General features: G+C 48.6%; 1 protein-coding gene across 1 annotated transcript in view; it reads right to left on the reverse strand.

Moving 5' to 3' along the window:
- Positions 1-6,933: 6,933 nt before the first annotated feature.
- Positions 6,934-14,915, reverse strand: part of LOC101447632 (neuropeptide FF receptor 1) — a 144,572-nt gene continuing 136,590 nt past the window's right edge. The window contains exons 5-7 of the mRNA XM_071215554.1: positions 12,566-12,880; positions 9,970-10,069; positions 6,934-7,810 (exon numbers count right to left, since the gene is read on the reverse strand). Coding sequence (XP_071071655.1) covers positions 6,934-7,810; positions 9,970-10,069; positions 12,566-12,880 — 1,292 coding nt within the window. The remainder of the gene's footprint in view (positions 7,811-9,969; positions 10,070-12,565; positions 12,881-14,915) is intronic.

A 14,915-nucleotide genomic window follows, 5' to 3' on the forward strand; every position in this document is an offset into this window, starting at 1 on the left:
TTTTTACAAAGCTACAGTGGTCAAAACAGTATAGTATTGGCATAAAGATAGACATACTGATCATTTAAATAGAACTGAAATCCAAAAACAAACCCTCACCTCTACAGTCCACTGGTTTATGACAAACCTACCAAGTCCATGTTAATAAGACAAAACAGTCTCTTCAACAAATGGTTCTGGAAGAACTGGAGATCCATGAACAAAAGAATGAAAGAGGACCCCTATCTCACCCCCTATACAAGAATCAACTCAAAATGGATCAAAGACCTAAATAGAAAAGCCAGGACCGTAAGACTACTAGAAGAAAATGTAGGAAGACACCTTAAAAATCTTGTGGTAGGTGATGGTTTCTTGCACCTTACATCCAAAGCTTGAGCAACAAAAGAAAAAAATAGCTAAATGGGACCTCCTCAAAACTAAACACTTTTGCACCTCAAAGGACTTTGTCAAAAGGGTGAAAAAGCAGCCAACACAGAGAAAAATATTTGGAAATCACACATCTGATAGGAGCTTAATATCCATGATATATAAAGAGATGCTACAACTCAACAATAAAAAGAAAAACAATCCGATTTAAAAATGGGCAAAGACTTGAATAAACATTTGTCCAAAGAAGTAATGCAAATGGTTAAAAAAAAAAAAAAACACATGAAAAAATGTTCAACAGCACTAGCAATTAGGGAAATGCAAATCAAAGAGTGCTCTTCTGTTTGGTCAATGGGGAGTGATGATCAGGTATCAAAATGGATCCAAAAAGGCACTAGGGTCCACCAGGGACAGGCAGGAGAGTAGCATCTCTCTGTCCAATGTGCCAGAGAATTCTGGAAGAAGTTATCTCTTTTTATCATCTTGGAAAACAACCATTTCTTAAAAGCTTATCAGTTCAAGTTCAAGACAACTGTCTGGAGCAGATTCTGATCTGTCAAAATCTTTCACCATTAAAAAGCAAGGTCTTAGCATGCTCAAACATGGGGACTAGTCTTGAAAGATCAGGGGGTTTCATTAAAGGTAAACAACTTCACTAGGAACTGCACTGTTCTGAAAGTCAACAGTGCCTTAAGCCAAGCTCTCCATACATAGTGATGACTTTCTCCTCCCTGGGTTATTTTTAAGTCTTCTAATGCAGCCATACTTCCTCTAGAGTATAAGCTCTCTCTCCTTGAGTTTTATCCCTTGAATATGGGTTGCCTGAAAATAGAATGAGGTTAGAGAATGGAAAGCTGAGGGTTAACTTGTGCAGAATTGGTAAAAAAGGATGTGTGTTAATCTCTGGAAAGAAATACAAAAAGGTGAAAGCTGAATATAACGTTTGTAACTAGCAGTGCTATTATGTGGATATGAAAGTGGTTAAAAGAGAAAGTCTAGGGAGGTGGATGTGGCTCAAGCGATTTGGCTCCCATCTACCATATGGGAAGTCCAGGGTTCCATTCCTGGGGCCTCGGTGAAGGCAAGCTGGCCCATGTGGCGAGCCGGCCCATGTGTTAAGCTGGCCCAAGTGAAGAGCTGGCCCATGTGGAGTGCTGGCCCACACAGGAGTGCTCGCCCACGTGGCAAGCTGGCCCAAGCAGACAGCTGGCGCAGCAAGATGATGCAACAAAAAGAGACACAGAGGAGAGACAATAAGAGACGCAGCAGACCAGGGAGCTGAGGTGGCACAAGAGACTGAGCACCTCTCTCCCACTCTGGAAGATCCTAGGATCCATTCCTGGGGCCACCTAAAGAGAAGACAAGCAGACACAGAAGAATGTACAGTGAATGGGCACAGGGAGCAGACAATGCAGGGGTGAGAGGGAAATAAATAAATAAATCTTAAAAAGAGAGAGAGAGAGAGAAAGTCTATCATGCATACTACTAAAAGGAAACTAAAAACGTAACATGGAACTGTATGGCATAGTAAAACCATGTGTGAAATATGAATATGGTAAACTTGCATACATGAGACCGTTTTTCTTTGAAACTGAACAAATGTATATTCATACTACAAGATGTTAATATCATGGGGGAAAAACATTATGCTAAATGAAAGAAACCAGACACAAAGTACTACATATTGTGTGATTCCATTTATATAAAATGTCATTATAAATCAATTTATAAAGATGAAATTAGATGAATGGTTATGTAGGGCTGAAAAAGGAATGCTAAGAGGTATGGAGTTTTCCTTTTTGGAGTAATGAAATTGTTCTAAAATTTTGTATAGTGATGAATGCACAACATTGTGATTTTCCTAAAAGCCACTTATTATACACTTTGGTTAGATTGTATGGTATGTGAATATATTTCAATAAAACTGCTTAATAAATAAATAAATGTGCAAGAATAGCCAGAAATAGCAGCTATGTACAGCAAGGGAAGCACAGAGAGACTGAGAGGTGAAGAATTTTCTTGTCTGTTTTTTGTTTATTATTATAATGAAATCATGAAAATGCTCTAATAATTTTTTTAAAACAATGAATTATTGATAGATGCTACAACATGGGTGAATCTAAAAAACATGCTAAGTCAAAAAAGCCAGACTCAAAAGGCCTCACACTGTATGATTTCATTTGTGATATTCTAAATCAAGTAAGATTCTAGTGGCAGAGATCAAAGCGGAAGTTACGTTGGACGGGGAGTGTGAGGAAAGGATTGACTACAAATTGGCACAAGGGAACTTTTTGGGATGATGGAAATACTCTTCATCTTGAGTATTGTGATGTTTACACAATTGTTTATCTTTGCTAGAACTCATCAAACCGAATGCTTAAAATGGGTGAATGTTATTATATGCAAATTATGCCTCAATAGAGCTGTTTAAAAATAAAAAATATATAGATATACATATATGTATGGAAAATGACTCCACACTTATCTCTTGTGATGGTATTTGGTGTTTTTTACTTTATTCTCTTTTCTTATCTAAATTTTGTTAAAATTTCCACAATGATTATGTAGTGTTTTTATAGAAAGGAAAAGGCAACCATAAATATAAACTTAAATAACTGGGTTATTTGACCAGGAATCTATTGATTCAACATCGTTTGCTTGTAATGAAGCCCATTTGGGTCACCTCCTTCTCATCTGTCTTTCTTCGGTGGCACATTGGAGGGTGAGCTGAGGAGAAGGACATAGAAAGGTACAGAGCTTAATAGCAACGCTTTGTACATCCAGCCCTTGGTTTGGCTCTCACATTGATTTTGGGATGAATGCACAGTAGCCTAATGCCAGGGGGCTCTTGTCCTACTTTGCCAACTCCACCCTCCATTCCAACTCAGATCGACTCATGCATCCTCCAGGCCCCGAGAGAAAGGTCTGAGCATACAGCTGGGCAGACTGTGGTTTGTGGGGTCCAGGGTGGGCAGCCGCCTCCAGTTCACATTGGTCTGCTGGGTGCTGCATGGTCTTGGGGAAGTCAAGAGGCCATTTATCAGTGAAGGCCCACAATTAGAAATGAACGCTCATGTTGCGCATGACAAGACTGGACACGGAATCCTTCAAGAAGCCATCTGGGGTAGGGGTGCTGAGTGTCAACAGGCCTCTGGCCCTTTCCCCCTTCACATCCAACTCCTCTCAAGCTTTCTGCCTGTGAAAGGGTGCTCACCTTAGTAGACACTACCAGCCTGTAGGTGGAGGATGGTCCATCTGGAGATGTCCATCTTGCTTTCTCTTGAATGTCTTGGGGTAGCTGCATAAAGTCCCTGATAGAGCTCAGGAACCAGGGCATAGGTGTCAAGTAAGGAAAATAAAGCTATGATTATAAAAATAGCTTCATTTTAAAAAATCATCCTGTGGAATGTATAGAGAAGTTTCTAGCCACTATAGTCAAGAAATAAAACCCAGCAGAGGAAAATGGATGTGGCTCAACCAATTGGACTCTGTCTACCATACAGGAGGCCCAGGGTTTGATGCCCAGGGCCTCCTGGTGAGGGCAAGCTGGCCCACATGGAGTGCTGGCCCACGCAGAGTGCCAGCCCATTGGGAATGTGGCCCTGCACAGGAGTGCTGCCCTGCATAGGAATGCCAGGCAGGCAAAAGCTGCCCCATGCAGGAGTGCTGGCTGACACGGAGGGTTGGTGCAGCAAGATGAAGCAACAAGAGACACAGAAGAGAGAAAATAAGATGTAGCAGAACAGGGAGCTGAGGTGGTGCAAGAGAATAATCGCCTCTCTCCCACTCCAGAAGGTCCCAGAATCAGTTACCAAAGCCGCCTAATGAGAATACAAGCAGACACAGAACACACAGCGAATGGACACAGAGCAGACAATGGGGGGAATGGAGGGAGAAATAAATAAAATAAATCTTTAAAAACAAACAAACAAACAAAAAAACCAGCAGAGGCTCAGAGCAGTTGGGGTGAGAACAGGGGAGTGAGAAAAATCCCAGCTGTCCTTGGCCCTCTGTCTAGTCACCCATAAATGCTAAGTTGGGAGAAATCCCTGGTTCTTATCTTGGGGTCTCTATCCTGGAGCTTCACACAGGAGCTACTATCAGGAACTGCTTTCACAACTTAAAACCACACACATGCCGGTAAGGCCTCACCACCTTATGGAAGCACCAAATCATGCCTGTTACCATTTGGAACAACTTTCTGAACAGGCAGGTACAGGGAGGCCTGTGATGGATTTTTAAAAAGAAAAATGACAAAAATAAGGTCTTTGCGACAGTGCAGTTTTGTGTGTATGTATTTGTGTTTTAGTAGTCACAATCTTTCAAAGCATGGCATTTTAGGGGGCGGAATAAAACAAAGGAGCCTTGGTGGAAAGACTGAGCATTGCTGGTGTGGGTGAGCAGCCTGATCTCCCCCAGCTGTAAATGCTGCGACTTTGTGGTTCATAGGAAACACACCCCAGAGGAAAATCCAGACGGTGTCTCCAGACAAATTCCAGGCAGCCACAGGGACAGGCATTTTGGGCTTGGGATGGTACTTTTTCTGGTCTATTTTTAGAGCCTGGAGTCAGAGTCTTCATAGTAAACAGCCAGGAAACCTCTGGCCCATGTGGCATGTAACACAGATACAGGACCCAAAATGGGGCCCACGGCCTCAGCTAATCCCACTGATGGACAGCAGGGCCCAGTCTCCTGAGACCCTCATCCGTCACCACCCAGACACCTCTACTGGAACGGCAACCTGATGGATCCTGGCAGCCTGCTCAAGCATACGGGCAAAACATGTATACAGAACAGCTCAGGCCAGAAATGACAAGAGTAAACACTGCAGACTTGTTTCCCACAACCCAGAGCTTGGGGATGGGGATTCTGTCAGGCAGGAAACATTGGTGGGGACTTCCAGCTCTCTTCCCCACCACGCCTAATCTACCTTCCTTAAAAGGCAAGATGCAGTGTGGGAAGAACACTGTCCGAAGACAAATTCTAATCCAAACCCTGCCCCTCTGTGGCCCTGCAACCTTGGCGTCTTTGAGCCTCAGTTACTTTGTGAAACGGCAATAACAACATCTCCTTTGGCCTCATTTGTATGAATCACATGAGATACTGTTTGGGAACACATTTGGAGAACATGCTGTACAACTGCTTAGGAATTTTCTTCTGCCCCTCTACTCAGTATTTAGCGAGTAAAACGGGTTGTCATTGTGGGTCAATTCATGAAATGGAGGCTCAGAGTCACATGATCTGCTCTGATCCCTGAAAATGTTTCTGCCTTATTCACTAAAATTCTAGAAATATTATGTTCCCTGTAGCAGTGAAGGGAAAAATGTCCAGTTAACTGTAGACTCTTGGGGTTGTGCAAGGACCACCCAAGGGGATCTCATTTCCTCCCATCTCCTGAAGAAAACCCTCATTTCTTCAAGGCTATGCAGGTGTGCTGGGTGATGGCCAGAGAAAACAAGGGACCTCCCAGACCCCACCCCTTTTTAGAGCACATGAGTCATCCACGCTGGGGAGTGGGGTCAGCATTTGTCCTTCAGGAGTCTCCAAAGGGCACCCAGCTGCACTTTCAGTTGGCTGACTCCTCCCCTCCCTTCCCCCAGCCCCCAGGGAGCAACACTGGGAATGGCTTTGTGCTTGCAGCTTCAGTGAGCGGTATGTTTCCAAAGGCAAAAAATAGCTATTGTGTACTATGCTTCCCCTTCCTCCTTATCCATAAACAAATAAACAGATGCCTCCAAGTGGCCTTGCAGCTGCATTCTAAGTTCTGGCCTGGGTCTGGGTGATGGTGATGGGCCCTATCAGGGTGGGCCGGGGTGGGGAGAGTCCTCTCGTCCCTTCTCTAGGCTGAGACCCAGAAGGCCAGGCCCAGAGCGCTCTGCAGCCAGCTCCAGAGGGCTCGTTCCGCAGCTGCTCGGTGGTGACGTCTTATTGTAGGGCTTTGGGGAAGAGCATGGCCCTGGACACTTCATGGAACAAACCAGGGCATTAGGAGCTGGCGGGAGGGGCCCACGGTGTTCTCCTAGGAAAGGGCCGAGGGGAGCGGCTTCAGTAATAACACATAAGGGGCTCCAGGACATGAGCGCAAAATATCAAATGGACAGGTCGCCTTTGCCTTTTGCCTCTTCCCAGTCGCCTAATTAGGATTGACACTCTTCTCTGTGCTCACCTCAGATGGTGGAAAGGGCTGAGAGTATGAAGACCATTGAGGCACTGGAGTCAGACGGGCTCAGGGGAGATTTCCAGCGAGACACCTTGTACTGCCCGGGGGTCTTCTCCAGGCCTCGCTCCCTCATCTGCGGAATGGGGATAAGAAAACTTACTCCCAAAAGGTGGTGGAAATGAAATGAGACGACCTTTGTCAAGTCTACCCCATAGAAGCGTTTCAGGGAATGTTAGCTCCTTTCTCTCCATCTGCCTCCAACTGAGGGGATGAAGGAGTAGAGAATCATCCCTGCGGCTGCGCATTGCCTCGATCTCGAGAGAGGCCCCAGCACCCTCTCCTAACGCCAGGCCGGGCTGCCGTCCGCCCCGGCTCACGTTCGCTCAGCGAGCTCAGGCGGGACCAGCTCAGCGATCCCAGGCCGGGACGGTGAGGGCCGCGTGGGGGCAGCCCGGGCCCGCCCCCGCCAAGCCGCGGTGGCCCACGCGCCCGTGGCGCAGCGGGAGGCGGCCGGGCCGGGGCGCCCCGCCGCCGGGCGCCGACTCGGAGGGCAGGCCCGAATGGCTGGGCCGCGCCTCCACGAAGACCCGGCGGCGCAGGCGCCCGCTCGGCCTCTCCGAGTAGGCGTCCGGGTGGCGCCGCCGCTGCCGCGGGCAGAGCTGCGCGCGGAAGGCCGCCCGGAAGCCGCGGCGGAAGTTCTCGTTGAAGTAGCCGTAGATGATGGGGTTGGCGCTGCTGTTGAAGAAGGCCAGCCAGTGCGCCAAGGGGAAGGCGTAGACGCTGAGCAGGTGCAGCTGCGGCTCGCTGAGCTGCCCGTAGTCGATGAGCAGCAGCAGCGACCAGAGAGGCAGCCAGGACAGCGTGAAGAACAGCGCCACCATGACCAGCATGTGCACGACCCTGGCCTTGCGCCGGGACCCCCGCCGGCCCTCCGCGGCCGCCTCCTCGCCGTCGCAGGCGGGGCCCGAGGCCTTGCAGAGCTTGCGGGCGATGCGGGCGTACATGACCACGATGAGCGTGAGCGGCGCCAGGTAGATGTGCGAGAAGAGCACGGCGGTGTAGACCTTGCGCATGCCCTTCGCGGGCCACGCCTCCCAGCACGAGTAGAGCGGGTAGGAGCGGTTGTGCGCGTCCACCATGAAGTGATGCTCCTCGCGCGTGACAGTCAGCGTGACGGCCGAGGGGCACATGATGAGCAGGGCCAGCGCCCAGATGACCGCGATGGTGACCAGCGCCTTCCGCAGGGTCAGCTTCTCGCGGAAAGGGTGCACGATGCAGCGGAACCTGCAGCCAAGGAACAAAAAGAAGTGGGCGCGTGGGCAGAGCTAACAAGGCTCGCTGGGGGCTGACAGGCTGTGGGCACTTTTTATTCAATTCAGCGTCGCACCAGTCTCAGTCAGGGGAATCAAGGAGTGGCCCAGACACTAATTAGTTCCTTTGCTAGCAAATTGGTTTCTCACCTGGGAGAAAGTCAGCTAGTAGGCTCTGAGTCAAGGAACAAAGGCAAAAACAGATTTATAAGAGAGAGGAGGAGAAAACAGCTTGGGGACAATGAACCCTGTTCCTGCACTTTAGGGGTAAACTGATTAGCTGGCAATTCACAGAGTGGTTAGTCTGAGCATTCCGTCCTTGCGTAGGCTGATGGGATATACAAAGAAAACAATTTTAGCTGTTTATGGATTCTCCAGAAATCCTTGGAAGTTCAAGTGTGGAGCCTCCAGGACAGGCTATCTCTAATGTTGGCCAGCCTCCTTCCACCAGCAGCTCCACTGTGTTAGGAAACATCTGCACCAGAAAGGCTCAGCAGCGATTATTATTACATCCTTATTTTACAGGTGAGGAATCGAGAAATCAGGTGTTAAGCAACTGGCCCAAGGTAACACAGCTAGCAAGTAGCGAGCACCAGCCTGAAACGCAGGCCCTTCTTGCTCCTCTAGACCTTATAAACCGGCCGCTGTACACCCTGGCAGCATCTTCTGAGGCATTTCTTAAAACAGCCAAAGATTCCAATCTAACTAGTCGGGGAAGGGGTTTGAGCATTGTTTTGTGTTGTGGTGGTGATTTTAAAGCTCCGCAGGTGATTCTAGTGTGCAGCTAGGGTGGAGAACTGCCGATGTAGATAGGGGAAGTGAAGTCTTCATTGTGAGAAAAACCAGGGGGTTCCTATTTCCCAGAACGTCTTCTCCCATCTACCTTTGCCAGAAAACGGGAACCTCCGGACCGTCTAGTCAAGCTTACTTGTTTATAGGAGGGGGAGCCAGGCCCAGAGAGGGGAAGGGATATAAGAGGTCACATGGCTATTTAGGGGCAGACCCTGCCTGGAACATATGTATAAAACTTGTCCAGCCCAGTGCTCTTTTCACTTCACCACACTGTCCTGCCCACCTGCTTAGCTGCCCTTTACTATGTTTGACAGCACCTTTTACCTCTCCCACTCCCTGACTCAAGCTTTGCTGTCTCAACTAGCATGGCTTTGACCGAATGGCATCATAGCATCTCACACTCAGGAAACTGCCAGAGAGCAAATATTCATTAAGTGCCTAGTACTGACTCTGAGTGCAATTGCAGTTACTAGGTGGAGGAGAATACTATGGCCTGGGGGAAGTTTGAGCAGGCTTCCTAGAGGACGCGTAATGCAGATGCCTCTGGGAGAGGTTGCACTCTCACAAAAACTCATCCAACAAAGGTAATGAAGTGGAGCTCAGTGGAGAGAAGGAACTCCCCCCAGTCACCCAGCTAGCTTGCCTGGCAGAGAAGAGACTCCACTTCCATCCCTCCAACTGTCTACCTCCCTGGGTTATAAATGACAGGGTTTGATGGGGGCAGAAATGGACAGAAGATAAGAACACCAGATTCTAGGAAGGTAGGAGCTAAGAGGCGCTGCGCTGGGGAGGGGAGGACAAGGAGGAAGGTGTGGGAATAAGGAAGAAATAGAATGAATATCACAGCTGACATTTGCGTGTGCCAGTACTGTGCAGAAGCTTCACATCCAGAATCTTACTGAATCCTCCAAACCACCATTACTTCACTGATTCCACTTGACAGATGAAAAACCAAGCTCGGTAATTAAGTGACTTTCCCAAGGCCCCATAGGGAGGCAGTGCTGGAGAGGGTGAGATGTCTGAAGAGCATAGGATCACTACCACCACCTTCAGCCTGCCTGCTGGTCTCCCACCTCCTCCCCCATTCCCTGGCAGCGCCAGTGATGCTGAGGGGGACAAGGACTTACTGCAGTTGGTTCTGTGCTTTATTGTTTGCAACACCTCCTTGGCCCCATGGCTCCATTCCTTACCTCTGACCATATTCACAGACCTTTGCTTATCAGAGACGCTGGTGGAATCTGAGCCTGAAAGACCAGCAGTACAGCCCACCCCCTCCTCCACCCGACCCCAGGCTCCAGCCAGCCCAGTTACCCGGGATAACCCAGCCAGAAAACCCCTCACCTTTCCACAGCGATGGCCACCAGGGTGAAAACAGAAGCTGACACGGACATGCCTTGCACCAAGCCGCTCATCTTGCACGTGGCATTGTCAAAGGGCCACCCTGCAATGACAGAGGCCACCCACCAACAGCTAGAGACCACCAGGCCTCTAAGCCATGTTCCCTCCTAGGCTTGGATCTTTTCACCATGTCACTAGGTGGTCATCCGCCTCCTTGCATACCTCCAGGAAGGAGGAACTCACCACGTCCTCAACAGACCACACTACCATGAAGAGTTCTGACAATTGAGAGACACTCTGTATTGATCGAAATATGTCTCCCTGTGATTTCTCTCCATGAGCCCTGCCCAGGTTTCTGTTCTGATAGTCCTGCCCCAGCTTCTAGGTCAGTGGTTCTCAGACTTGGTTGTACACTAGAATCACCTGGGGAGCTTTGAAAAGAACCAATGCCAGACTAATTACAATAAACATCTTTGGGGGTGGGACCCAGACAAAGATTCTATCAGAAACAATCTAAATACTAATCAAAAAGAGACTAGTTAAATAAATTATAGTACTGCAATACAATGGAATTCTAAGTAGTTAGAAATAGAATGAGAAAACTTTTATTGATTGATATGCAATAGCTCCATGATCAATGTTTTCCCTTAAAATTTTTATTTTGAAATCATTTCAAACTCATAGGACAGTTGCAAACACCTATACAGAAAACTCCAACAAACATCCCACAAATACTTAGATCTACGAATTTTAACATTCTGCCACATTTGGCCACTCTCTCTCCCTCCCTCTCTCCCTCCCTCTTTCTTTCCTTCCATCTATCTTCTACATCTGTCCCATGATATATGTTTTTTTAAAAGATTTATTTTGTTTGCTCTCTGTGTCCATTCACTGTGCATTCCTCTGTGTTTGCTTGTCTTCTCTTTAGGTGGCACCAGGAACCAATCCTAGGACCTTCCGGAGTGGGAGAGAGGCACTCAAACCTCAGCTCCCTGATTTGCTGCGTCTCTTACTGTCTCTCCTCTGTGTCTCCTCTTTGTTGCATCATCTTGTTGCACCACGTCTCCACTCGGGCCAGCTCACAGTGTGGGCCAACTTGCCTTTCACCAGGAGACCCCTGGTATGGAACCCTGGACCTCTCATTTGGTAGACAGAAGCCCAATTGCTTGAGTCACATCTGCTTCCCCCATGATATATGTTTAAGGAAGAAAAAAAGTAAAGGTGCAGAACTTACTACTTAGAAAGTTAACATTTTTTCAATTTGCTTACATAGAATATTTTTGGAAAAGGACACAAGAAAATGTCAACATTGATTACCTCCTAGGGGAAGAGCTGAAAGGCCAGAAGAGGGGCAGAAACTAGAAACGCTTTGCTATCTTTTGACAACTGAGCCATGTGAATGTTTCAGTTATTCAAATAATTTTTAAAATTTTTGAACATGTGAAAGGACTGGTAACTAGACCTGGCCAGTGTGTGTGTGTGTGTGTGCGTGCACATCTCTGCACAAGTGTATATGCATGGGTGTGTAAGCATGCATGTGTATACACCTGTGTGTTAGGGAAGAGAAGGATGCACATTCTATATTCTGAAGCCCTGAAAAAACCTGGGATTCATCAGGGAGAGAATGTTCCCCCAGGCAGAGCCAGCAAGGCCAAGGGAAGCCATCCCCACCCAGCCTCCACTCCTAGGCTCTGGGACCTACAGACGCACCAGCTGCCCCACACGGATCAGGTAAGTCCCTCCAAATGGGGCTATCCGGGCTCTGGAGGCTGAGCTCTCCTCGCTGCTGGGAGTGCTCAGCCCAGAGCCTGTAGGCGCGGGCCTCTAGGGGTCTGCACAGCCCTGGACACCAGGCCTGCCCCACATGGAATTTCATGATCTGTGGATGCCCGAATCTGGAGCGAGAAAGGCAAATCACATGGGGGAGAGTAGATGGCAGGGGAATCTTTCTGACATCTGTAGGTTGCACAGGTAGGCAGTGAGAAGCCAGGTGTCTAGTTCTACCTGAATCCCTTCTACTAACCCCTGTTAAGTGGCCGGTCAGTCCCTACTCAGACACTTAAAGTGACGGGGAGCTCACTACTTACAAGACAGAACTCAAATGAGTGGATTTTAAGTCCTTATTCCCAGGAAACCTGCCTCCCCACCACTCCTTCCAGCTGGTTCTAGATCTGCCTGTGCGAGTTAAATGGGAAAGCAAAACTGTGGCGTAGCGAATAGAAATGTGGACCTTGACATGTATTAGCTGTGTAACTATGGGCCAGAACTTTAACCACCCTGAGCCCCAGTCTCCTCATTCATAAAATGGGGATGATAATAAATCATACTTCATTGGATGGTTTTGAGGATTAGTTAAGATAATGTATGACGAGTACTGAACACAATGCCTGACAAAAGAAAACGATTAGTTCATTTATTTGGCTCACTATTTCTAGTCTAATCTCTCTACCACAAGACTGTCCCGAGAGTTTGAGACACACTTGGCATCTCGGCCAAGAGACCAGCTCAGCAATGATTTCTGTCCCCCCGGCTCCCGTTTCAGGCCTGAGCTGGTGGGGTGGGGAGGGGCCCAGTCCCACCGCCCGCCATCCCCCCTCACCTGTGATGAGGTTGTCCACAAGGGTGGTGGGCATGCAGAAGATGCCCACCAGCAGGTCGCTGACGGCCAGGTTGAGAATGAACATGTTGGTGACAGTGCGCATGTGCCGGTTCTTGACAACGATGAAGCAGACCAGGGCGTTGCCCACCATGCAGAGAAGGAAGATGAGCACGTAGGCCACAATGAACATGGCTGCCACTGGCGAGGAGTGCTGGTAGTAGGAGGAGAAGGTGAGGTTCACGGTGGAGGCAGCCTCGGTACCGCTCCCGTTCGGGCTTTGGGGCCAGCTGCCGTTGGGAGGCTGGGAGGACTCCCCTAGGGCCAAAGGAGCATGTGGGTCAGAACTCTAGGCAAAGGGGAGACCCTTCCGTGCTCCAAACCCTGACCATGCACGATCATGCGCTCAGTTCCAATTGTACCTGGATCCTTTACTCCAAGGCTTTCACATGGGAGCCCCCAAACCCTTACCTCACACCTCCCACCCACCTTGCCCAGGATTCATTCCCCAAGGTTGGTTATTCTCCATTTATACCTCCTCCCCATTTATTTTCCATTCTGCTCAGCCCCAGAGGTAGCCCTCGAAGGACTGCATCATAGGGGCCCTCAAAAAGGTATGTCTAGGTCCTAATCCCTGGGACCTATGAATTTGACCTTATTTGTAAAAAGGTTCTTTGTAAACGTGATTTATTTATTTATTTATTTATTTTAAAGATTTATTTATTTATTTATTTCTCTCCCCTTCCCCCCTCCACCCCGGTTGTCTGTTCTCTGTGTCTATTTTGCTGCGTCTTCTTTTTCCCCTTCTGTTGTTGTCAGCGGCACGGGAATCTGTGTTTCTTTTTGTTGTGTCATCTTGTTGTGTCAGCACTCCGTGTGTGCGGCGCCATTCCTGGGCAGGCTGCACTTTCTTTCGCGCTGGGCGGCTCTCCTTACGGGGTGCACTCCTTGCACGTGGGGCTCCCCTATGCAAGGGGACACCCCTGCGTGGCAGGGCACTCCTTGCGTGCATCAGCACTGCGCATGGGCCAGCTCCACATGGGTCATGGAGGCCCGGGGTTTGAACCGTGGACCTCCCATGTGGCTGACGGATGCCCTAACCACTGGGCCAAGTCCGCTGCCTGCAAATGTAATTTAAATCTAAGTTAAGGATCTGGAGATGAGAGCATCCTGGATTATCTGGGTGGTCCCTGAATCCTAGGATAAGTGTCAGGGGGGACAAGAGGAGAAAGCTGTGTCACCCAAGTAAGAGACTTGAGTGTCGCAGCTGAGGAATGGGCTGGGGTGTCCTAAGAATGTCGACAGCCACCAAAAGCTGGAGAAGGCAAGGAATGGAGTCTCTCCAGAACCTCTGGAGGGAACACGGCTCCGCCGACAACTTGGTTTTGGACTTGTGGCCTGTAGAACAGTGAGAGAATACATTTTTGTTGTTTTAAACTACCTACTTTGTGGTAATTTGTTACAGCAGCCACAGGAAGCTAATACACCCAGCTCCCTTTGCCCTCTGGCCTCTGGTTGGGTTCAGCCCATGGGAGGTACTGAAGGAAACTGAAGGGCAGAAGGGAGAGGTCAGCATATTTATCTTTTGACACCCTCCTGGCCTGGTTTTCTCTAGAGCCACAGCTCCCCTTGGGTGGCCCCTCTTCCGTGGCTCTAGCTCTTGCCAGGCTACATTAACACTGTCCCCTCTCCTTGCCCCAAAAGGCTGACAGGTGGTAATAGCTTCCTGTGGCTGCTCCTCCCTGGTGGCTCACCATCCCTTGCTAGTTGCTCTATCCCTTCCCTCACTTAAACTGAAAAAGTTCCTCCATTAAACTCTCTTCAGTTATCCCCTGTAGCAGTTTGATAATATTGATCAATTCCAAAAAGAAATATTGGAATATGTTTGTACACTGGTCTTTTACCCTGGGCACATGGGATTATATTGGATTCAGAGGTTTACTTGATTACTTGTGTCAGTAGGGCATTGAGTACCTGCCCCTTGCTGGGTGGGGACTCGCAGATAAAAGGCACAGCAAAGGACAGAGTTGAGGGTTTTTGATGTTTGAGTTTTGATGTTGGAATTTGATGCTGATGCCTTAAGCTGGAGCCCCAGGAAGTAAGCTCACAGAGGAAAGAGAAGCCAGCCCCAGGAAGGGAGGAACCCAGGAAGCCTGAACCCTCACAGACGTCAGCGGCCATCTTGCTCCAACATGTGAAAATAGACTTGGGTGAGGGAAGTAACTTCTGCTTTATGGCCTGGTGTCTGTAAGCTCCTACCCCAAATAAATACCCTTTATAAAAACCAACCAATTTCTGGTATTTTGCATCTGCACCCCTTTGGCTGACCAGAACACCCCCTTTCTGAGCGTGC

This window comes from Dasypus novemcinctus, chromosome 6 (assembly GCF_030445035.2).
Source record: "Dasypus novemcinctus isolate mDasNov1 chromosome 6, mDasNov1.1.hap2, whole genome shotgun sequence".
NCBI classification, from domain to species: Eukaryota; Metazoa; Chordata; class Mammalia; order Cingulata; family Dasypodidae; genus Dasypus; species Dasypus novemcinctus.